The 19,855-nt window shown below is 50.3% G+C and overlaps 2 protein-coding genes across 4 annotated transcripts in view; one reads left to right on the top strand and one right to left on the bottom strand.

Moving 5' to 3' along the window:
* TMEM62 (transmembrane protein 62) overlaps positions 1–13,466 on the bottom strand; it is an 88,553-nt gene extending 75,087 nt beyond the window's left edge. Inside the window, exons 1-5 of one of the 2 annotated variants that reach the window (XM_075331221.1) lie at positions 13,408–13,466; positions 7,735–7,846; positions 6,734–6,871; positions 3,739–3,784; positions 1,957–2,098 (exon numbers count right to left, since the gene is read on the bottom strand). In XM_075331221.1, the coding sequence (XP_075187336.1) occupies positions 1,957–2,098; positions 3,739–3,784; positions 6,734–6,871; positions 7,735–7,846; positions 13,408–13,410 (441 nt within the window). In that variant the 5' untranslated portion in view covers positions 13,411–13,466. Of the gene's footprint in view, positions 1–1,956; positions 2,099–3,738; positions 3,785–6,733; positions 6,872–7,734; positions 7,847–13,105; positions 13,331–13,407 lie in introns of those variants that run through there. The other variant, XM_075331220.1, reaches the window with a different exon arrangement.
* Positions 13,467–13,570: 104 nt separating this feature from the next.
* Positions 13,571–19,855, top strand: part of UBR1 (ubiquitin protein ligase E3 component n-recognin 1) — a 311,682-nt gene continuing 305,397 nt past the window's right edge. The window contains exon 1 of one of the 2 annotated variants that reach the window (XR_012727818.1): positions 13,571–13,707. Coding sequence is in view for 1 of the 2 variants with exons in the window: in XM_075331219.1 (XP_075187334.1) it covers positions 13,660–13,707 (48 nt within the window). In the remaining variant the exon portion in view is untranslated. The remainder of the gene's footprint in view (positions 13,708–19,855) is intronic. The other variant, XM_075331219.1, reaches the window with a different exon arrangement.

Genomic DNA, 19,855 nt, shown 5'->3' with positions numbered 1-19,855 from the left:
GCTGTACCAGCTGTATAGAAAAACATGTGGTTCTGCACCTTTGTTTTACACAGAGAATATGCTGATAACTCCTCCGCATAATCCAGGAGGGTATATACAACGTGCGACCAAACAGTGCAATGTATATAGTACAAGCATATCTATAAGTGCACTTCTGCACTAGTGGGGTTAGCACCACAGGTGCTGCTTAACGCCTGTTACAGCGATTGTGTGACTATCAGAATGCCAGGGTCTTCCACACTTGTCTCTGTATCTTACAGAAACTGACACTAATGGCTGCCGGTGTCCTTGTAGAGAAGGAAGCCGTGGGCGTGCCTGAGAAAGTGCGGGAATCCGGATTCACAGTGCACACAGTGAGAGGGGTGGAGTATGCAAAACATACTCCAGCTCTCAGCTCTGCTCTATGCAGCGTCACGCCCCTACCCTGACTGTCAGGGCTGTGGGCGGTAACGAAGGGAGACTAGGCCCAGAAGCCGGGGACTCGAGTTAACAGCGCGGCCGCCGTAAAAGCGCGGGCCGCGCTGAAGTCCCCGGCGCACCACAAGTGCCAGCCGCGCCGCTGCCAGCGGCCGGCGCGACCGATTCCTGGAAGTGGCCAGCGTCCCGCCCCTCTCCTGACTGGCAGGTCTGGGGGCGGGAACGAACGGAAGCAGGCCGCAAAAGCCGGGGACTCTAGTTATCAGCGCGGCCGCCGTAAAAGCGCAGGCCGCGCTGAAGTCCCCGGCGCACTACAAGTGCCAGCCGCGCCGCAGTCCCAGCGGCCGGCGCGACCAATTCCCATAAGTGAGCCTGCTTCAGCAAAGCTGAATGAGGCCATGGCACAGGCGCCGCAGCGCTGATGTCCCCCGGCGCACTACAACACCCAGCATGCTGCGGTGTGAGCGCCAAATGCACGGGGACACAGAGTACCTTGAGGAAGCAGGGCCATGTCCCTGATGTACTCCGCTCCATCCAGCATCTTCTCCAGGGGCTGTAGATGGAGCACGGTCTCAGTGCCTGGAGACCGGTAAATCCCACTTCACCCAGAGCCCTGTAAAAAGGGATGGGGAAGGAATCAGCATGTGGGCTCCTGCCGCCGTACCCGCAATGGGTACCTCAACCTTACAAACACCTCCGACATACAGTGGGGTGAGAAGGGAGCATGCTGGGGACACTATATGTGTCCTCTTTTCTTCCATCCGACATAGTCAGCAGCTGCTGCTGACTAAAAAGTGGAGCTATGCGTGGATGTGTTGCCTCCTTCGCACAAAGCACAAAACTGGTGAGCCAGTGATCCCACTGGGGGTGTATAGCCAGAAGGGGAGGGGCCTTACACTTTTAAGTGTAATACTTTGTGTGGCCTCCAGAGGCAATAGCTATACACCCAATTGTCTGGGTCTCCCAATGGAGCGACAAAGAAACATTGGTTTTATCAAAATGACAGCAAACAGCTCAGTAACTGACAGTTGGAATCAGGTTCTCTGTCTCTACATTATGCTATTCTCAGATCTGGTCACAGATTCCCTTTAAGAACGTGAGACACCCCCTTTAAAAGTATATGTTCATCTTCCCTGCAGCGCCACAACAGGGGAAATTATGCATAATGTAGAGACAGAGACCCTGATTCCAGTGATGTGTCACTTACTGAACTCTGTATAACTGCTAGATCTGCAAAAGAAAAAAACATTGATTTTATCAAAATGACAGCAAACAGCTCCGTAAGTGACACATCGCTGGAATCAGGGTCTCTGTCTATACTTTATGCGACTCTCAGACCTGGTCACAGATTCCCTTTAAGAATGTGAGACACCCCCTTTAACAGTATATGTTCAGCTTCCCTGCAGCACCCCAACAGGGGGGAATTATGCATTACATGGCATGATGGTCCTGAATAGAAGAACTCCGCTGTATAATTTTTTTACAGGGTACATTAAGATGATTTTTCCTTTCCAACCTTATTAAGATTTACTTTCCTACCTGATTAACTATACCAAAGAAGTTGTAAGGCCTCTTGGGTCCGGGGGTCAGGGTCGCATCCACACAAATAAAAGAATAATTCCCAAATGGGGTGTGATGAACGTAGTGGAAGGAGCCTTCTTTCTGCCATCCCGAATATTTCCTGGAGATGAAAAAAAATCAACAATTTACATACATACATACATAGGACTGCACGGTGGCTCAGTGGTTAGCACTGCAGTCTTGCAGCGCTGGGGTCCTGGGTTCGAATCCCACCAAGGACAACATCTGCAAGGAGTTTGTATGTTCTCCCTGTGTTTGCGTGGGTTTCCTCCCACACTCCAAAGACATACAGATAGGGAATTTAGAATGTGAGCCCCAATGGGGACAGTGTTGCCAATGTATGTAAAGCGCTGCGGAATATGTTAGCGCTATATAAAAATAAAGATTTATTTTATACGTAAATGTGGAATGTTTTTAATTTTGTTTTTCTTCCTTTTTTAAAACATTTTCATTTATTTAAGTTTATTTTTTAATAGTTTTCAACCTGCAATTGTTTGATCCCGTTTGATATATACACTATAGTATTGCAGTATATAGTAAACAGGATGGTCTCCTATGAAGCCCAGCCAAGATGGGACCTTCAGCAGCCTGCCGGGGTGCAATGCAACCCATCAGCACCCTACAAAAGGTGTTTTGGATGTAAGGCGATGGGCACCCTAATTGTCACATTAAGCCAATTGAGTGATTGACAGCGGAATATAAGGGGTTAAACAGCAGCGATCGAAGCTAGATCTGATCACAGCTGTTAGAAGGCAGGTGGTGGCTGTATAACACAGCCGGCATAATAACTGGACCCAGCAGGCGCTGTGCGTGTACGACAAATGTCGTGAAGAAGTTAAAGGGACTAGACTACCGGGACTAGAAAAACAAGGCAGGTTTCTTCCAGAAATAGAACTAGTATTCATAGGAGGCCATGTCTGATTTTGCAGCTCTGGGTCGATGTAATGAAAAGTAAAAGGAGGGATAAGTCAGTTTACCATTCCACTCTTGTGAATCAGCTACTTGATGGGCACGGATGAGCTCTGGTCCAGGCTGAGGTTCAATTGAGAAAAAAGAAAGAAATCCGGAGATGAAAAGGAAGCTTATGGCAAAAGACGTAAATAATGCTATGAATCTAAGACATGAAGACATCAACAATATGGCAGAGTGGCAAAAAAGGGCACTGCTGAAATACAACGCGTTTCGGCTTATGCCTTAATCATGGCTTTTTCTTGGATTAATTAAAGATAGCTTTTTACGTCTTTGCCATGAGCTTCCTTTTTCCTTTCCATGGTCAGATTTCTCTTTTTTTTTTTTCCTGGATTCTACTGAAATGGGAACAGCAACAATGTGAGACAAAGCCTGAAGTTGAGAATATCTGTTTCTGGAAGAAACCAGTTATAATTAATATTTATCATAAAGACTTAAAGGGGCTGTCCAAAACTGAAAAAAAAAATAAAACAAAAAAAATCAGGAAAGTGTATAAAAAAATAAACAAAAAACAATACATATAGTAACTTTTCAGGCCTCCTAAGATTTAGCACTGATGCTCTGGTGGTCCCCATCAGCTTACCCTTTACTGATAACAGAGAAATAACCAAAGACCCCCAGGGACCACCAGTGCGTCAGCGCGGCCCTATAGGGAATTGTCAGGGCAGTCCCAAATTATCTGAAGTAACTTCAAGCCATCATTAGACATAGTTTTAGGGTCACCAGACTGCTGTTTCCCCCATACCCCAGCACTAATTTCCAGTTCTCTACCTGTAGTAGTTTTTGCTGCTGCTCAGGTCTGCAATGTTAAATGAATCTAAAAAGCACAAAAATACACAGATTATAGTAAAGCAAGCAACAAAATGTACTAGTTTCTATTATAATACTTATCTACATTCCCTACAGACCAGGACGATGGAGAGTAGAGATTTTAAAGGGAACCTGTCACCACTTTTTTGGCCTATAAGCTGCGGCCACCACCACCGGGCTCTTATATACAGCATTCTAACATGCTGTATATAAGAGCCCAGGCCGGGGGTATAACATAAAAACACTTTATAATACTTACCTAACGGTCGTGTGGTTGGCCATATGGGCGTCTCCGTTGCCAGTACCGGCACCGCCTCTTTCGACCATCTTCGTTCTCTTTCTTAAGCCTGGTTGCATGACGTGTGTACGTCATACACATTTGCGGGTCCTGCGCAGGCGCACTACAATACTTTGATCTGCCCTGCTCAGGATCTGAATGTCGGCGAGTGTGGTGACGTCGGACACGTCATGCACCGCGGCTTGAGAAGGAGAACAAAGATGGCCAAAAGAGGCGGCGCCGGCACCGGACAACGGAGACGCCCATATGACCCACAGCGCGACTGTTAGGTAAGTATTATAAAGTGTTTGTTATGTTATACCCCCGCCCTGGGCTCTTATATACAGCATGTTAGAATGCTGTTTATAAGAGCCCGGTGGTGGTGGCCGCAGCTTATAGGCCAAAAAAGTGCTGACAGGTTCCCTTTAACACTTTCAAATTGAGTTAAATACCGTGTAAGAATCCCTGCGCTCCCCAGATTTAGACGCTCTTTTCCGTTTTGCTCTGCGTCGCTCCATTGCAGAGATATTCCTATTTGTTGCTGTGGAGCGCAGTATGTGAAATCTCTGCTTGTAGTGCAGCTGAGCGTTTCTTCAGTCTTCTCCTGGGGTGTGGCGCTTCCACTGCTCCTTCTCAGACGCTGCCAATAGCAGCTCAGCACCGTCTGAGCTGATGTTTCTAATGGTGCCATTTTTGGGTAGATTTGATGTTTTGATCGCCCGTTATTGCATTTTGATGCAGACCCAAAAAAACCCGTAACTCTGGTGTTTCGTTTTTTTTCTCACCACACCGTGTACCGATCACATGAATTGATTTTATATTTTCATAGATCGGGCTTTTCTGAATGCTGCGCTACCAAATGTGTTTTTTTTTTATTTCTTTTATTTTCAATGGGGCAAAAGGAGGGTGACTTGAACTCTCATATTTTTTTAAAAACTTTTTTTCATTTTTTATCGATTTTATTATTCCTTTTCGAGGACTTTACGTCTGTATTATCTGATCTCTCTGCTATTTAGAGCGGTGCTTCAGCATCCCTCTGATCAGCAGAAATGCTGATCTCCTGTGAATGCTGAGCTCTGCCGACATTCACAGGAAGTGAGTCATAACAGAGACTGGTATCATCATCTGACCCTGCACTGTCATAACAACACATTGGCGGACCGTAATCACGTCACTGGGCTGCTGATGGCAGCGGTAAACAGTGCGACCCTCGCCGGAAAGCGTTAGCACAATCTAAGGGGTTAAATAGGCGCAGGTGGATCTCTGATCTACCCACACCTGTCTGCTGATCGGATAAGCAAACGTGCTGGGAATAATGCTCACCGCACGAGCTGGCTAAGGACGTACAGTACAGACCAAAAGTTTGGACACACCTTCTCCTCTCTAGAACAACTGTTAAGAGGAGACTTTGTGCAGCAGGCCTTCATGGTAAAATAGCTGCTAGGAAACCACTGCTAAGGACAGGCAACAAGCAGAAGAGACTTGTTTGGGCTAAAGAACACAAGGAATGGACATTAGACCAGTGGAAATCTGTGCTTTGGTCTGATGAGTCCAAATTTGAGATCTTTGGATCCAACCAGCGTGTCTTTGTAGAAGAGGTGAACGGATGGACTCCACATGGCTGGTTCCCACCGTGAAGCATGGAGGAGGAGGTGTGATGGTGTGGGGGGGCTTTGCTGGTGACACTGTTGGGGATTTATTCAAAATTGAAGGCATACTGAACCAGCATGGCTACCACAGCATCTTGCAGCAGTGTGCTATTCCATCCGGTTTGCGTTTAGTTGGACCATCATTTATCATTTATTTCAACAGGACAATGACCCCAAACACACCTCCAGGCTGTGTAAGGGCTATTTGACTAAGAAGGAGAGTGATGGGGTGCTACGCCAGATGACCTGGCCTCCACAGTCACCAGACCTGAACCCAATCGAGATGGTTTGGGGTGAGCTGGACCGCAGAGTGAAGGCAAAAGGGCCAACAAGTGCTAAGCATGTCTGGGAACTCCTACAAGACTGTTGGAAAACCATTTCCGGTGACTGCCTCTTGAAGCTCATCAAGAGAATGCCAATGTGCAAAGTAGTAATGAAAGCAAAAGGTGGTTACTTGGAAGAACCTAAAATATAAGACATATATTTTCAGTTGTTTCACACTTTTTTGTTAAGTATTTCATTCCACATGTTTTAATTCATAGTTTTGATGTCTTCAATGTGAATCTACAATTTATAGAGTCATGAAAATAAAGAAAACTCTTTGAATGAGAAGGTGTGTCCAAAATTTTGGTCTGTATCGTGTATATACGTCCTTGTTTGTGAACGGGTACAATAGTTTATAGTCCTGAGTTTGCAAAAGAAAAAAAAATTAAAGAAATAACACTCACCCGCAATAATTTCTACATTACCTAATCCCCACCTCTGAAATAAGCAGAAATGCCTCCTCAATCAATGATCGTCTGCAGCAGTGACCCACGCCTACACATTACACATATTCAGTGCAGACTTTGAAATCTGTAGGGGTCATTTCTTTGGTGGAATCGAACAGTAACATTGCAGATTTTGGCTCTAATTTGCTGCATGTACAGAAACCTTTATATTTTGATGTGGCGACAGTTTTTAGGAATATTGTACAATAAAGTGGACGACCCCTTTAAGGCCATACAGGGCGCAGCACTGATTCTCCTACCATGGTTTCCACGAATGTCGATCCAGGTGGTTTTTTCCAGTATTCGTGACCTGGTCAGCACGGAGCGATACGTCTGCCATTCGTCTTCATATTGGTCTGAACCCAACTTGTCCTTCGTTTTACCGTCTGTAAGATCCCCTGAAATTAAATGACAAAGTGGGATGCTCCATTAAAATGTACTGACTTCAGTGGGAAAATCTCATCTAGACCTCACAGGAGGACATGCTCCTTAGGACATTTACAGTGTGGGGGGGATTGTTTGTGTACCCCTGCACCCTCAAAGAAATAACCTTTTTGTAAGATTCCCAGAACCATGTCATAGTTTCCAATCCTGGAAGATTGGAAATGGGATGCAAGTTGCTTTAAAGAAAACTAATTGGGCTTTACTCACCCTCCCCAGGTCCACCACATAGTCTTGCTCCGGCTCCCATTGTCTGTTATTGTCAGGAGTGTTGGTGTCACATCGACAGCACTGCAGACAATTAGTGAGCTCAGTAGCTTTGAAAAGGCCACGGTGGCCACTCTGGTAGAGCTGCTGAGCTCACTGATTGGCTGCAGTGTGGTCAGCGCTGCAGACAATAATAGGCCTCAGGAACAAAGGTGAAGAATCAGAGCTGGACTTGTGAAGGATGAATAGAGAACAGTTTGTTTGCTAAAAATAAACTGCACCTAAGGGACAGGGATTTTCCAAAACTGAAAAACACCTTTAAAAAGGGACTGTCAGCACAGAATGACTGTTCAAACCAAGCACAGGCACTCGTGCATCATGGTGGGGCCAAATATTTATATACACCTTCCCACCTGCTTGTTTTACATCTATCTCCACCCTTCTCTGGCTCTATGAAGCCAGAGCTGTCAATCACAGAAGAGAGGTGATGGGTGTATATGGCAGCTGTGTGTCATACATCAATGCTGATACGATCAGTAGCCGACTTTCCACTAATGTGATGTTGCACACGGCTCCGGTTACAACCTGCAGGAATCCTTTCAAGCTCTCTTACCAGTTACAAGGACCAGTGCCGGCTCAATCACAGACAGGCTCTCCGTGCAGAAGACCTCAAACTCCGAGACCCGGAGGGGATCCAAGAACTTACTGACGTGAACATCCGTCACCTGTAACACCAGAAGCAGATGGTACAAGTCACCGATCACAATCCTACCGTATCACACAGGACGTCCTCTTCTGCACTCCTTCCCTAAAGCCCGCTACACACGCTTCAATATATCTCACAATCCGTCGTTGGGGTCAAGTTGTAAGTGACGCACATCCGGCATCGTTTGTGAGGTATCTGCGTGTGACATCTACGTGCGATCAGGATTGAACGCAAAACCGTTGATCGCAAACACATCGTATCTTTGTCTAGAAATGAGCGTTTTGTTGCACGAACCTAGTCAATTGAAACGTGTGACATCCCTCATACGATTTTGGTGTCTGATGCTATGTGCGCAGGTGTGCGCTCTGCACCGCAGCTTAAAAAGAGTCCGCTTCAGAGCGCAGCTGAAAAGCTGCGTTCTGAAGCGCCTCACAATGTCTGTCATTCACTAATCTCTGTCAGTCCGTCACTATCTCTGTCCCTCACTCTCTGTCCATGTCAGTCTATCCCCCTCTCTCATACTCACCGATCTCCGATCCCCGGCGCTGCACGGCATTCACACTGCTCCGGCGGCTTTTACTGTTTTGAAAAAGCCGGCCGCCCATTAAACAATCTCGTATTCCCTGCTTTCCCCACCCACCGGCGCCTATGATTGGTTACAGTGAGACACGCGTCCACGCTGAGTGACAGGTGTCACACTGCACCCAATCACAGCAGCCGGTGGGCGTGTCTATACTGTGTAGTGAAATAAATAATTTAAAAAAACGGCGTGCGGTCCCCCCCAATTTTAAAACCAGCCAGATAAAGCCATACGACTGAAGGCTGGTATTCTCAGGATGGGGAGCTCCACGTTATGGGGAGCCCCCCAGCCTAACAATATCAACCAACAGCCGCCTAGAATTGCCGCATACATTATATGCGACAGTTCTGGGACTGTACCCGGCTCTTCCCGATTTGCCCTGGTGCGTTGGCAAATCGGGGTAATAAGGAGTTATTGGCAGCCCATAGCTGCCAATAAATCCTAGATTAATCATGTCAGGCGTCTATGAGACACCCTCCATGATTAATCTGTAAGTTACAGTAAATAAACACACACACACCCGAAAAAATCCTTTATTAGAAATAAAAAAACACAAACATATACCCTGGTTCACCACTTTAATCAGCCCGAAAAAGCCCTCCATGTCCGGCGTAATCCAGGATGCTCCAGCGTCGCTTCCAGCGCTGCTGCATGGAGGTGACAGGAGCTGCAGAAGACACCGCCGCTCCGGTCACCTCCACACAGCAACTGAAGACAGCCGTGCGATCAGCTGAGCTGTCACTGAGGTTACCCGCTGTCACTGGATCCAGCGGTGGCCGCGGGTAATGTCAGTGACAGCTCAGCTGATCGCGCTACTCACCTCAGTTGCTGCGTGGAGGTGAGAGGAGCGGCGGTGTATTCTGCTGCTCCGGTCACCTCCATGCAGCAGCACTGGATGCGACGCTGGAGCATCCTGGATTACGCCGGACATGGAGGGCTTTTTTGGGCTGATTAAAGTGGTTAACCAGGGTATATGTTTGTGTTTTTTATTTCTAATAAAGGATTTTTTCAGGTGTGTTTATTTACTGTCACTTACAGATTAATCATGGAGGGTGTCTCATAGACGCCTGACATGATTAATCTAGGACTTATTGTCAGCTATGGGCTGCCAATAACTCCTTATTACCCCGATTTGCCAACGCACCAGGACAAATCGGGAAGAGCCGGGTACTGTCCCAGAACTGTCGCATCTAATGTATGCGGCAATTCTGGGCGGCTGTTGGCTGATATTGTTAGGCTGGGGGGCTCCCCATAACGTGGAGCTTCCCATCCTGAGAATACCAGCCTTCAGCCGTATGGCTTTATCTGGCTGGTTTTAAAATCGGGGGGGGGACCGCACACCGTTTTTTTTAATTATTTAATTATTTATTTCACTGCACAGTATAGACCCGCCCACCGGCTGCTGTGATTGGGTGCATTGCTCATTATTAGACCCTTTGTTCACTCATCATTAGGTCAGGTACGTGGTCTCATTGCTACGTATGTCTCTTGCTGGTTGATTATTGGTGTCCTTAAGTACCTGTCTCTGTCTTTGCCTCACGACAGTCTCCTTCCCATTTACGGTGCACACACATCTGCACTGCCGCCTTGCGACAACACAGAGGCAGCCTTAGTCACATTTTGTGTATCATTATACTCATAAGGTACGACGCAGTTATTTTTGATGGATCCATCATATATTACAATATTGATCATTAGTGTCCATACTAACGTGTCATATACTCATATACGTCTTCTCAGAACAGGTCATAAACTCACCTCCTTGGGTCCATGGGCTAATACAACTTACTCTCATGTGGTCTACCTGTCGTTGTTAATAACCTTATGTGTGTTTGGATTCTTTAAACGGCTGGAGCACTCATGGAAACTTTTTTTCCATACCCATAGGTAATATTTTTGCCTTACTCTTGGTTCTTTTATAGTTTTGTTTGATCTTAATTTGGATTTCATCCTTTTGTAGATTGTAGCACCACTTATTCATTCGTACTGGTCAATTTGACTTAAACGCAACCGGGATATTCCAGCTCATACTTGGTCCCGCCCATGAGGTACTCTTTTTCTGATAGATCAATTATCTCCTGGAGCCCATATGCGCTCATTTCTAATAGATGAATGATTTTTTCATTTAGAAACTTGTGGCACATGACCCACTAGGAATTCACATACTGAACCCTTTCAATATATCAGTGGAGGTTGTTTATGTTTTCTCTTACTGTCCTGATTGGATGTTCTGATCTCAGCATTGATCCATTGAGGTACACACTCCTGAACCCCTATAAACACATAGTTCCCTTTTTCTTGTATGCATTTATGGTATTAACATATTCATGTCTTACCCTCTAGTACCTTCCGTTGACACCAAAGTGTCTAATTGTTCATCACAATTTCGGTGCTCGTTCAAGGAAACGTAATCTTATCTATCATAGGTATGTCCTGATTTCTGGTCTCCTTAGTGTTATGACTATATCGTATATTGATTTCTACAGCAAATAAAGTGTCCCTTTGTATTCATTATATTTAGTCCACGGGTATTTTCCTTGTGCATTCTTTATGAAGAGCTCAGCATATATAAAAAATTTTTTTTGAAACAATGTAAAACGTGATTTTCACCTGTGTGTGATATGTTGTTTTGTAACAATGATGTATGATTGTGACAATGTATATATTTCTTCTCTTTGTTATTATATTAGTCCCTGAGGAAAACCCTGGATGGGTTGAAACGTCGGACTATTTTTCACAATAAAATAAAGACAATATTGAGCATCATATTGGACTTCTCCTTTCTTTTTTCTATTTGAGTGCCGGAGTATATTTTCTATTTATTGTCAGCTATGGGCTGCCAATAACTCCTTATTACCCCGATTTGCCAACGCACCAGGACAAATCGGGAAGAGCCGGGTACTGTCCCAGAACTGTCGCATCTAATGTATGCGGCAATTCTGGGCGGCTGTTGGCTGATATTGTTAGGCTGGGGGGCTCCCCATAACGTGGAGCTTCCCATCCTGAGAATACCAGCCTTCAGCCGTATGGCTTTATCTGGCTGGTTTTAAAATCGGGGGGGGGACCGCACACCGTTTTTTTTAATTATTTAATTATTTATTTCACTGCACAGTATAGACCCGCCCACCGGCTGCTGTGATTGGGTGCAGTGTGACACCTGTCACTCAGCGTGGGGGCGTGTCTCACTGTAACCAATCATAGGCGCCGGTGGGCGGGGAAAGCAGGGAATACGAGATTGTTTAATGGGCGGCCGGCTTTTTCAAAATAGTAAAAGCCGCCGGAGCAGTGTGAATGCTGTGCAGCGCCGGGGATCGGGGATCGGTGAGTATACGAGAGAGGGCTGCTCAATTCAGTTACTCAGGAGTTTAGCGGTCACCGGTGAGTCCTTCACGGGTGACCGCTAATCAGGACGCGAGACAGACAGAGCCGCAGCATGACAATGAAGTCGGGTGAAGTTCACCTGAGTTCATTCTGACAGTGCGGCTCTGTCTGTGTCTGCTGCCATCTGCCATTCAGCTCTGCTACATGGCTGTCTGTGTCTGCTGTCAGCGGCCATGTAGCAGAGCTGAATGGCAGATGACATAGTTAAAACGCATCCCTACACATTACACACGCTTGTCAAGTCAATAAATAAAAAAAAAAAAAAAGGTGCCCAATGCATACGTCACAGAACACATGATCTAAAGGATCGCACATAAAATTGATCAATTTAACATAGACTACTAACGCACGTGTGACAGCAAATGAGCGACCTACGTGTGATCTCATAAGATCCCGTATGCAACCTGGGCGTGTCACATCGCAAATGCGATTGTACAACTAATTGCAACGTGTAAAGCAGGCTTTAGACTATGCTGATGACCGAGTCAGACTACCAAGAGCAAAGACCGCTGTCATCCGCAAGGGAGGGGGGGGCACCTGCGGCCGCCTGTCATCAGCAAGGAAGGGGGGGCACCTGCAAGGCCGCCTGTCATCCGCAAGGGAGGGGGGACACCTGTCACCTGCAAGGGGGGGGGGCACCTGCAGCCACCTGTCATCCGCAAGGAAGGGGGGACACCTGGGACTGCCTGTCATCCGCAAAGGGGGGGGGGGGGGACACTCCTGCAGCCACCTGTCATCCACAAGGGAGGGGGAATCCTGCGGCCGCCTGTCATCTGCTAGGGACCGGTCATCGGCGAGGACTCCTTGAACATTTTTAATTGAACATCTCATTGAAATCAATACTAATACAATGGTCATCCGTCAGCACCCATCATCCGCGAGCACCCCTGTCATCCGTCAGCACCCGTCGTCCTTCGAGCACCCCTGTCATCCTTCGAGCACCCCAGTCATCTGCGAGGGACCTGTCGTCTCCGGGGACCCCTCTGGCCAGCTGCTATTTCGGTAGCGCCACCACTGGACACATAAGGGAATTGAACATTTGTCATTGAAATCAATACTAATCCAGTTCCGCACCAAGTCCTCCAGTAGTGTCGCTGACCGCAGCCCTCGCCCCGGACTACAGGTCACGGTCATCTGTAGCCACTGAGCATTACTGATTCACATAAGGAGACTTATGGGTGACATTTGCACAGTGTGAGATAAAGCGCCGCCCCTGGAGGGGGCGAGAATGGAAGGGACCCCAATGTACAGCAGTCATCACACAATACAACCTGATAACAGGGAACAATAGCGCACAATATTCAGATGTCCAGTTACCTGCACTGCCCAGAAGACATTGCTGAGCTCGCTCCCCGGCCCGCTGCCTGCAGCCCTCCTGGCCCGGAGCTGCGCCCTGCGGCCAGTGCTGCTGTACCTGCCCAGCATCAGTGCCAGCAGCAGCGCCACAGACAGCCCGGCCACCACCTTCAGCATCCTGACCTGACAACCCAGCACCAACATGCCGGCTCCGCCCCACTGCGGGCAGCACAAACACTTCCGCATACGTCACTTCCGCCCTGCCAGAATTTCCATAGAGAGGAGGGATAGCCTGACATGTGTACGTCACGTGATAAGTATACCATAGAGCTGGCGGCAGCAGTGCAGTCTTGACATCCCCTGGGGAGGCTGTTGGAGGACCCCAGAGTTCCTCACGTACAATGATCGGCTCCTGTGCAGTTTGACGTATTAGCTCCGCCCCTAGGAGCGGACAGCCAATAGGAGGAGGAAGAAAGCAGTTGCCGGAAGTCGCGTCTGACGTTTTAAACCCCGCCCTCTGTGCGGCACGGCTTGTGTTGTTATGGGACAGTGAGAGGTGACCGGTGTCAGTGAAGATGGAGGCGGCCGAGGGAGGTCGGGATGTGCGGGAGCTGAGCAGCCAGGTGAGGAGAAAACGCGTGCTCTGGAGCCAGGGGGCGTTTGCATGGAGGGGGACATGTATGTGAGGGGACAGGCTGGGGACGTGTGCATGGAGGGGGGGGGCATGTATGTGAGGGGACAGGCTGGGGACGTGTGCGTGGAGGGGGGCATGTATGTGAGGGGACAGGCTGGGGACGTGTGCATGGAGGGGGGGGCATGTATGTGAGGGGACAGGCTGGGGACGCGTGCGTGGAGGGGGGGCATGTATGTGAGGGGACAGGCTGGGGACGTGTGCGTGGAGGGGGGGCATGTATGTGAGGGGACAGGCTGGGGACGTGTGCGTGGAGGGGGGCATGTATGTGAGGGGACAGGCTGGGGACGCGTGCGTGGATGGGGGGGCACGTATGTGAGGGGACAGGCTGGGGACGCGTGCGTGGAGGGGGGGGCACGTATGTGAGGGGACAGGCTGGGGACGCGTGCGTGGAGGGGGGGGCACGTATGTGAGGGGACAGGCTGGGGACGCGTGCGTGGAGGGGGGGCATGTATGTGAGGGGACAGGCTGGGGACGCGTGCGTGGAGGGGGGGGCATGTATGTGAGGGGACAGGCTGGGGACGCGTGCGTGGAGGGGGGGGCATGTATGTGAGGGGACAGGCTGGGGACGCGTGCGTGGAGGGGGGGGCATGTATGTGAGGGGACAGGCTGGGGACGCGTGCGTGGAGGGGGGGGCATGTATGTGAGGGGACAGGCTGGGGACGCGTGCGTGGAGGGGGGGGCATGTATGTGAGGGGACAGGCTGGGGACGCGTGCGTGGAGGGGGGGGCATGTATGTGAGGGGACAGGCTGGGGACGCGTGCGTGGAGGGGGGGGCATGTATGTGAGGGGACAGGCTGGGGACGCGTGCGTGGAGGGGGGGGGCATGTATGTGAGGGGACAGGCTGGGGACGCGTGCGTGGAGGGGGGGGCATGTATGTGAGGGGACAGGCTGGGGACGCGTGCGTGGAGGGGGGGGGCATGTATGTGAGGGGACAGGCTGGGGACGCGTGCGTGGAGGGGGGGGGCATGTATGTGAGGGGACAGGCTGGGGACGCGTGCGTGGAGGGGGGGGGCATGTATGTGAGGGGACAGGCTGGGGACGCGTGCGTGGAGGGGGGGGGCATGTATGTGAGGGGACAGGCTGGGGACGCGTGCGTGGAGGGGGGGGGCATGTATGTGAGGGGACAGGCTGGGGACGCGTGCGTGGAGGGGGGGGGCATGTATGTGAGGGGACAGGCTGGGGACGCGTGCGTGGAGGGGGGGGGCATGTATGTGAGGGGACAGGCTGGGGACGCGTGCGTGGAGGGGGGGGGCATGTATGTGAGGGGACAGGCTGGGGACGCGTGCGTGGAGGGGGGGGGGCATGTATGTGAGGGGACAGGCTGGGGACGCGTGCGTGGAGGGGGGGCATGTATGTGAGGGGACAGGCTGGGGACGCGTGCGTGGAGGGGGGGGCATGTATGTGAGGGGACAGGCTGGGGACGCGTGCGTGGAGGGGGGGGCATGTATGTGAGGGGACAGGCTGGGGACGCGTGCGTGGAGGGGGGGGCATGTATGTGAGGGGACAGGCTGGGGACGCGTGCGTGGAGGGGGGGGCATGTATGTGAGGGGACAGGCTGGGGACGCGTGCGTGGAGGGGGGGGCATGTATGTGAGGGGACAGGCTGGGGACGCGTGAGGGGACAGGCTGGGGACGCGTGCGTGGAGGGGGGGGCATGTATGTGAGGGGACAGGCTGGGGACGCGTGAGGGGACAGGCTGGGGACGCGTGCGTGGAGGGGGGGGCATGTATGTGAGGGGACAGGCTGGGGACGCGTGCGTGGAGGGGGGGGCATGTATGTGAGGGGACAGGCTGGGGACGCGTGCGTGGAGGGGGGGGGGCATGTATGTGAGGGGACAGGCTGGGGACGCGTGCGTGGAGGGGGGGGGCATGTATGTGAGGGGACAGGCTGGGGACGCGTGCGTGGAGGGGGGGGCATGTATGTGAGGGGACAGGCTGGGGACGCGTGCGTGGAGGGGGGGGCATGTATGTGAGGGGACAGGCTGGGGACGCGTGCGTGGAGGGGGGGGGCATGTATGTGAGGGGACAGGCTGGGGACGCGTGCGTGGAGGGGGGGGGCATGTATGTGAGGGGACAGGCTGGGGACGCGTGCGTGGAGGGGGGGGGCATGTATGTGAGGGGACAGGCTGGGGACGCGTGCGTGGAGGGGGGGGGCATGTATGTGAGGGGACAGGCTGGGGACGCGTGCGTGGAGGGGGGGGGCATGTATGTGAGGGGACAGGCTGGGGACGCGTGCGTGGAGGGGGGGGGCATGTATGTGAGGGGACAGGCTGGGGACGCGTGCGTGGAGGGGGGGGGCATGTATGTGAGGGGACAGGCTGGGGACGCGTGCGTGGAGGGATAGGCTGGGGATGCGTGTGTGGAGGGGGGCGCGTGAGTGGACAGGCTGGGGACGCGTGCGTGGAGGGGGGGGGGCATGTATGTGAGGGGACAGGCTGGGGACGCGTGCGTGGAGGGGGGGGGGCGTGCGTGAGGGGACAGGCTGGGGACGCGTGCGTGGGGGGATAGGCTGGGGATGCGTGTGTGGAGGGGGGCGCGTGAGTGGACAGGCTGGGGACGCTAGCCTGGGGGGGGGGGTGTGCGTGGGGGGACAGGCTGGGGACGTGTATGTGTATAGTGGGTGGACATGTATGTGGGGGATGGACTGAGCAGGACACGTATGTGTTTTGGGGTGGGACATGTATGTAGGGATATGGACAGTTGAGGGGACGTGTGTGTGAATTGAGGGAGGACACGTATGTGGGAGAACACGTATGTAAGGGTATAGACAGTGGGGAGGGGACGTGTGTGTGTGTGTGTGTGTGTGTGTGTGTGTGTGTGTATATTGAGAGGACACATGTGGGGGATGGACTGAGCAGGACACGTGGGGGGAAACGTATGTTGGTGGAGGACATGTATGTAGGGGTATAGACTGTGTATACTGAGGGAGGACACGTATGTGGGGGATGGACTGAGCAGGACACGTGGGGGGACACGTATGTTGGTGGAGGACATGTATGTAGAGGGATGGACAGTGGAGTTAAAGCGTGTGCGTCAATGGACAGAGGACAAGTATGTAGGACAGAAGGGACACGCATATGTCATGCAAAAGTTTGGACACCCCTGATCAAAATTACTGTTGTGAACAGTTAAGCAAGTTGACTATGTAATGAGCTCTAAAAGGCATAAAGTTTGACATGACACATTTCCTTTTGTATCTGAGGAAAAAAAAATATTTTTCTTTTGAATTTCGAAAATGGCAAAAAGGAAAATAGGCCAATGCAAAAGTATAGGCGTCCTTGGAGATTTGTGAGCTCAAGTAACTTTACACATAAATAAAGGTTCAGCTCCCCGACTGCTGCTGGCCTTCCGCCTCTTTCAGTGAACTGTGCAAGGCTCATTTAGCCAATGTAATGGATGGCTCCAGGAAAATGTTCCAGCACGGTCCTTGGAGGTATAATCTCTTTATGACAATTATTTTAAAATAGGAGACATACAGCGTGGCATAATTAGTCCCAGAACGCGCTTCGACAGTACGTCTTATTCATGATCTGAGCCCCTTCTAAGGTAAGGTAGTAATGGTGGGTAGTTCCTCCTTATTAGGAGGGTGGTTTAGTTGGACCTCAGATCCATTCTACTCCTAAATTCTCCTAAAAAGGGGCTGAAAGCCCGTACTTACGAAGCGCTCACTGATATCTTAATCAGGCATGAATACTAAGATTCTTTATAGCAAGATATTATTTATTTTAATAGCGCATGAATAATCAATGGTACATAGGCATTAGCACTACTTTATAGTGATAGAATCTTATACAATAACAGAAATATGCATCAACATTACCATATGTTGTAGCACTCCTTCCTCATCAGAGGGACTCTATTAGTGAGAAGGAAAACAACCCGGCCTTTGCATTACAGGCGCAGTGCGTCCACTTGAGCATCCTGGAAATGTCCCTGACTGAGCCCTGTATTTTTATACCAAACTTTGTACATTGTGGTTGTCGTGTGCACGGAGTATTACAATTGGTGACCAGCATGTGATTGCTGAGTCATGGTCATGTAACCTGACCACACGCTGCTGTGGGAACCAGTAGCTTCCTGCACATGTTGCAGGCTGACCACTGGTTTCCTGCATATGTTGCAATGAGCCGTGAATTTTACATCGCTAGTTTCCTACACATGTTGTTAATTAACCACTGGTTTCCTGCATATGTTTAACTGGAAGCGTTCCTTCCTCATAATAGTGGTTTGTTCAAGACCTACTAACACGTACTCTTCATCATGGTGAAATAGGGTCAACCAGAGGACACCTCTCTGATACTGAGTTTGAATGGATCAATAAGACCTTTGATCACTATCTTTTGATTAGGATTCCTATCTAATCACACTCATTCTTCAGTCATATCACATTGGTATCACAAATCCTGATCCCTTCGTTGATGACTGTGTGATCCCCACCTGACACCTCAACCAGTGTGGTCACTGTATAATGCTCCTCCCTGGCGTCCGGCTTTTATAGATTGCATCTAGGTTTCCTGTTGGCCGTTCCTCTCCCTGCTGCTCTGCAGACTATGGGATGTTACACTGACATAGTAAATATTGCATTGTTGAGTGTGATCCTCAGGTTGGGAAATGGTTAAAGGGACACATGAGGTCAAATAGAAGCCGCTATAGAGGTACCATATAGCTTTCCAAAAGCTAGATCCGCACTGGGCAGCGAGTAATTACTGCTCCTAATGTGTCCCGCACCAGAAGAAATGTTAAATCCAGTGTCCCTTATTTACCTGTACAATGGGATGCGGTAGGTCAGGCTATGGGCCCACGTTGCGTTGTGTCCCTGTAGATATTTCTGCAGCAATTTGAACAGCACACGTGCGCTTCAAATCGCTGCACAAACACTGCGTTATAAATGCAGTGAAAGCCGATTTTATGATCTCTGGATGCAGCTTCTCCCATAGACAGAGCGGGGGCTGCAGGCAAAGCGCACAAAATAAGTGACATGTTGCTTTTTAGAAAGCAGCGATTTGGCAGCATGCAAATTGCTGCTTTCTAAAACGCAGCGTGCGCATGGATTACGCATAATCTTCATAGATTGTGCTGGGGACGCAGAACGCACGCAGTTACGCTGCAGTGCAATACGCAGCGTAACTGCATGCAAATATGCGACGTGGGCACATAGCCTTAAGAGGGCTTTACACGCTGCGACATCGCTAACTATTTATTGTCGGGGGTCACGGTGTTTGTGACGCACATCCGGCGTCGTTAGCCCTCACAGCGTTTGACAAGTACGTGCGACCTTAAACGATCGCAAAAGTGGCAACAATCGTTTGTTTTGGAGGGGTCGTCTTAAAACCAAAAATCGTTGCTTGCTTATTAGCGATGTTCCTCGTTCCTGCGGCAGCACACATCGCTATGTATGACACCGCAGGAGTGACGAACATCTCCTTACCTCTGTCCACCGGCAATGAGGAAGGAAGGAGGTGGGCGGCATTTTCCAGCCGCTCATCTTTGGCCCTCCTCTGCTATTGGACGGCTGCCGTGTGACGTCGCTGTGACGCCGCACAAACTGCCCCCTTAGAAAGGAGGCGGATCGCCGGTCACAGCGACGTCGCTAGGCAGGTAAGTCCGTGTGACGGGTCCGGGCGATGTTGTGCGCCACGGGCAGCGATTTGCCCGTAACTCACAACCGACGGGGGCGGGTACACTCGCTAGCCATAGCAGCATGTAACGTGCCCTTTAGACTAGTTGGCCCAAAGGACCATCCACACTGAATATATTAGCTGGATCCTCGTAACTGGAATCAAGAGAACAGAGGTTTCTTCAAAAAGTATGTAACAGAAATATCTAAACAAAAGCATATTGTAAAAATTATCGCTACACATGCCATGGCATGTCTTAGGGGTTTTCTAGCTTCTGGAAAAGAAGCAGACTTTGTGCTTTCTGCACTTTCCTTCCGGGTAGAGATGAGTGGACCTGAGGTTCAGTGTTGAGTTCATAATTCGGGTGCTTTTACATATGCAAACCCCTCGTACGAGCATCGCTGTGCTCAGTGCTCGGCCCAGTGCCGGCCGTTTGCTGTATTTGAACAACTCAGACTGG

The sequence above is a fragment of the Anomaloglossus baeobatrachus genome, chromosome 12 (assembly GCF_048569485.1).
Source record: "Anomaloglossus baeobatrachus isolate aAnoBae1 chromosome 12, aAnoBae1.hap1, whole genome shotgun sequence".
NCBI lineage: Eukaryota > Metazoa > Chordata > Amphibia > Anura > Aromobatidae > Anomaloglossus > Anomaloglossus baeobatrachus.
The sequence above is the reverse complement of the archived record's forward strand: the minus strand, read 5'-3'. Positions and strand labels throughout refer to the sequence as shown.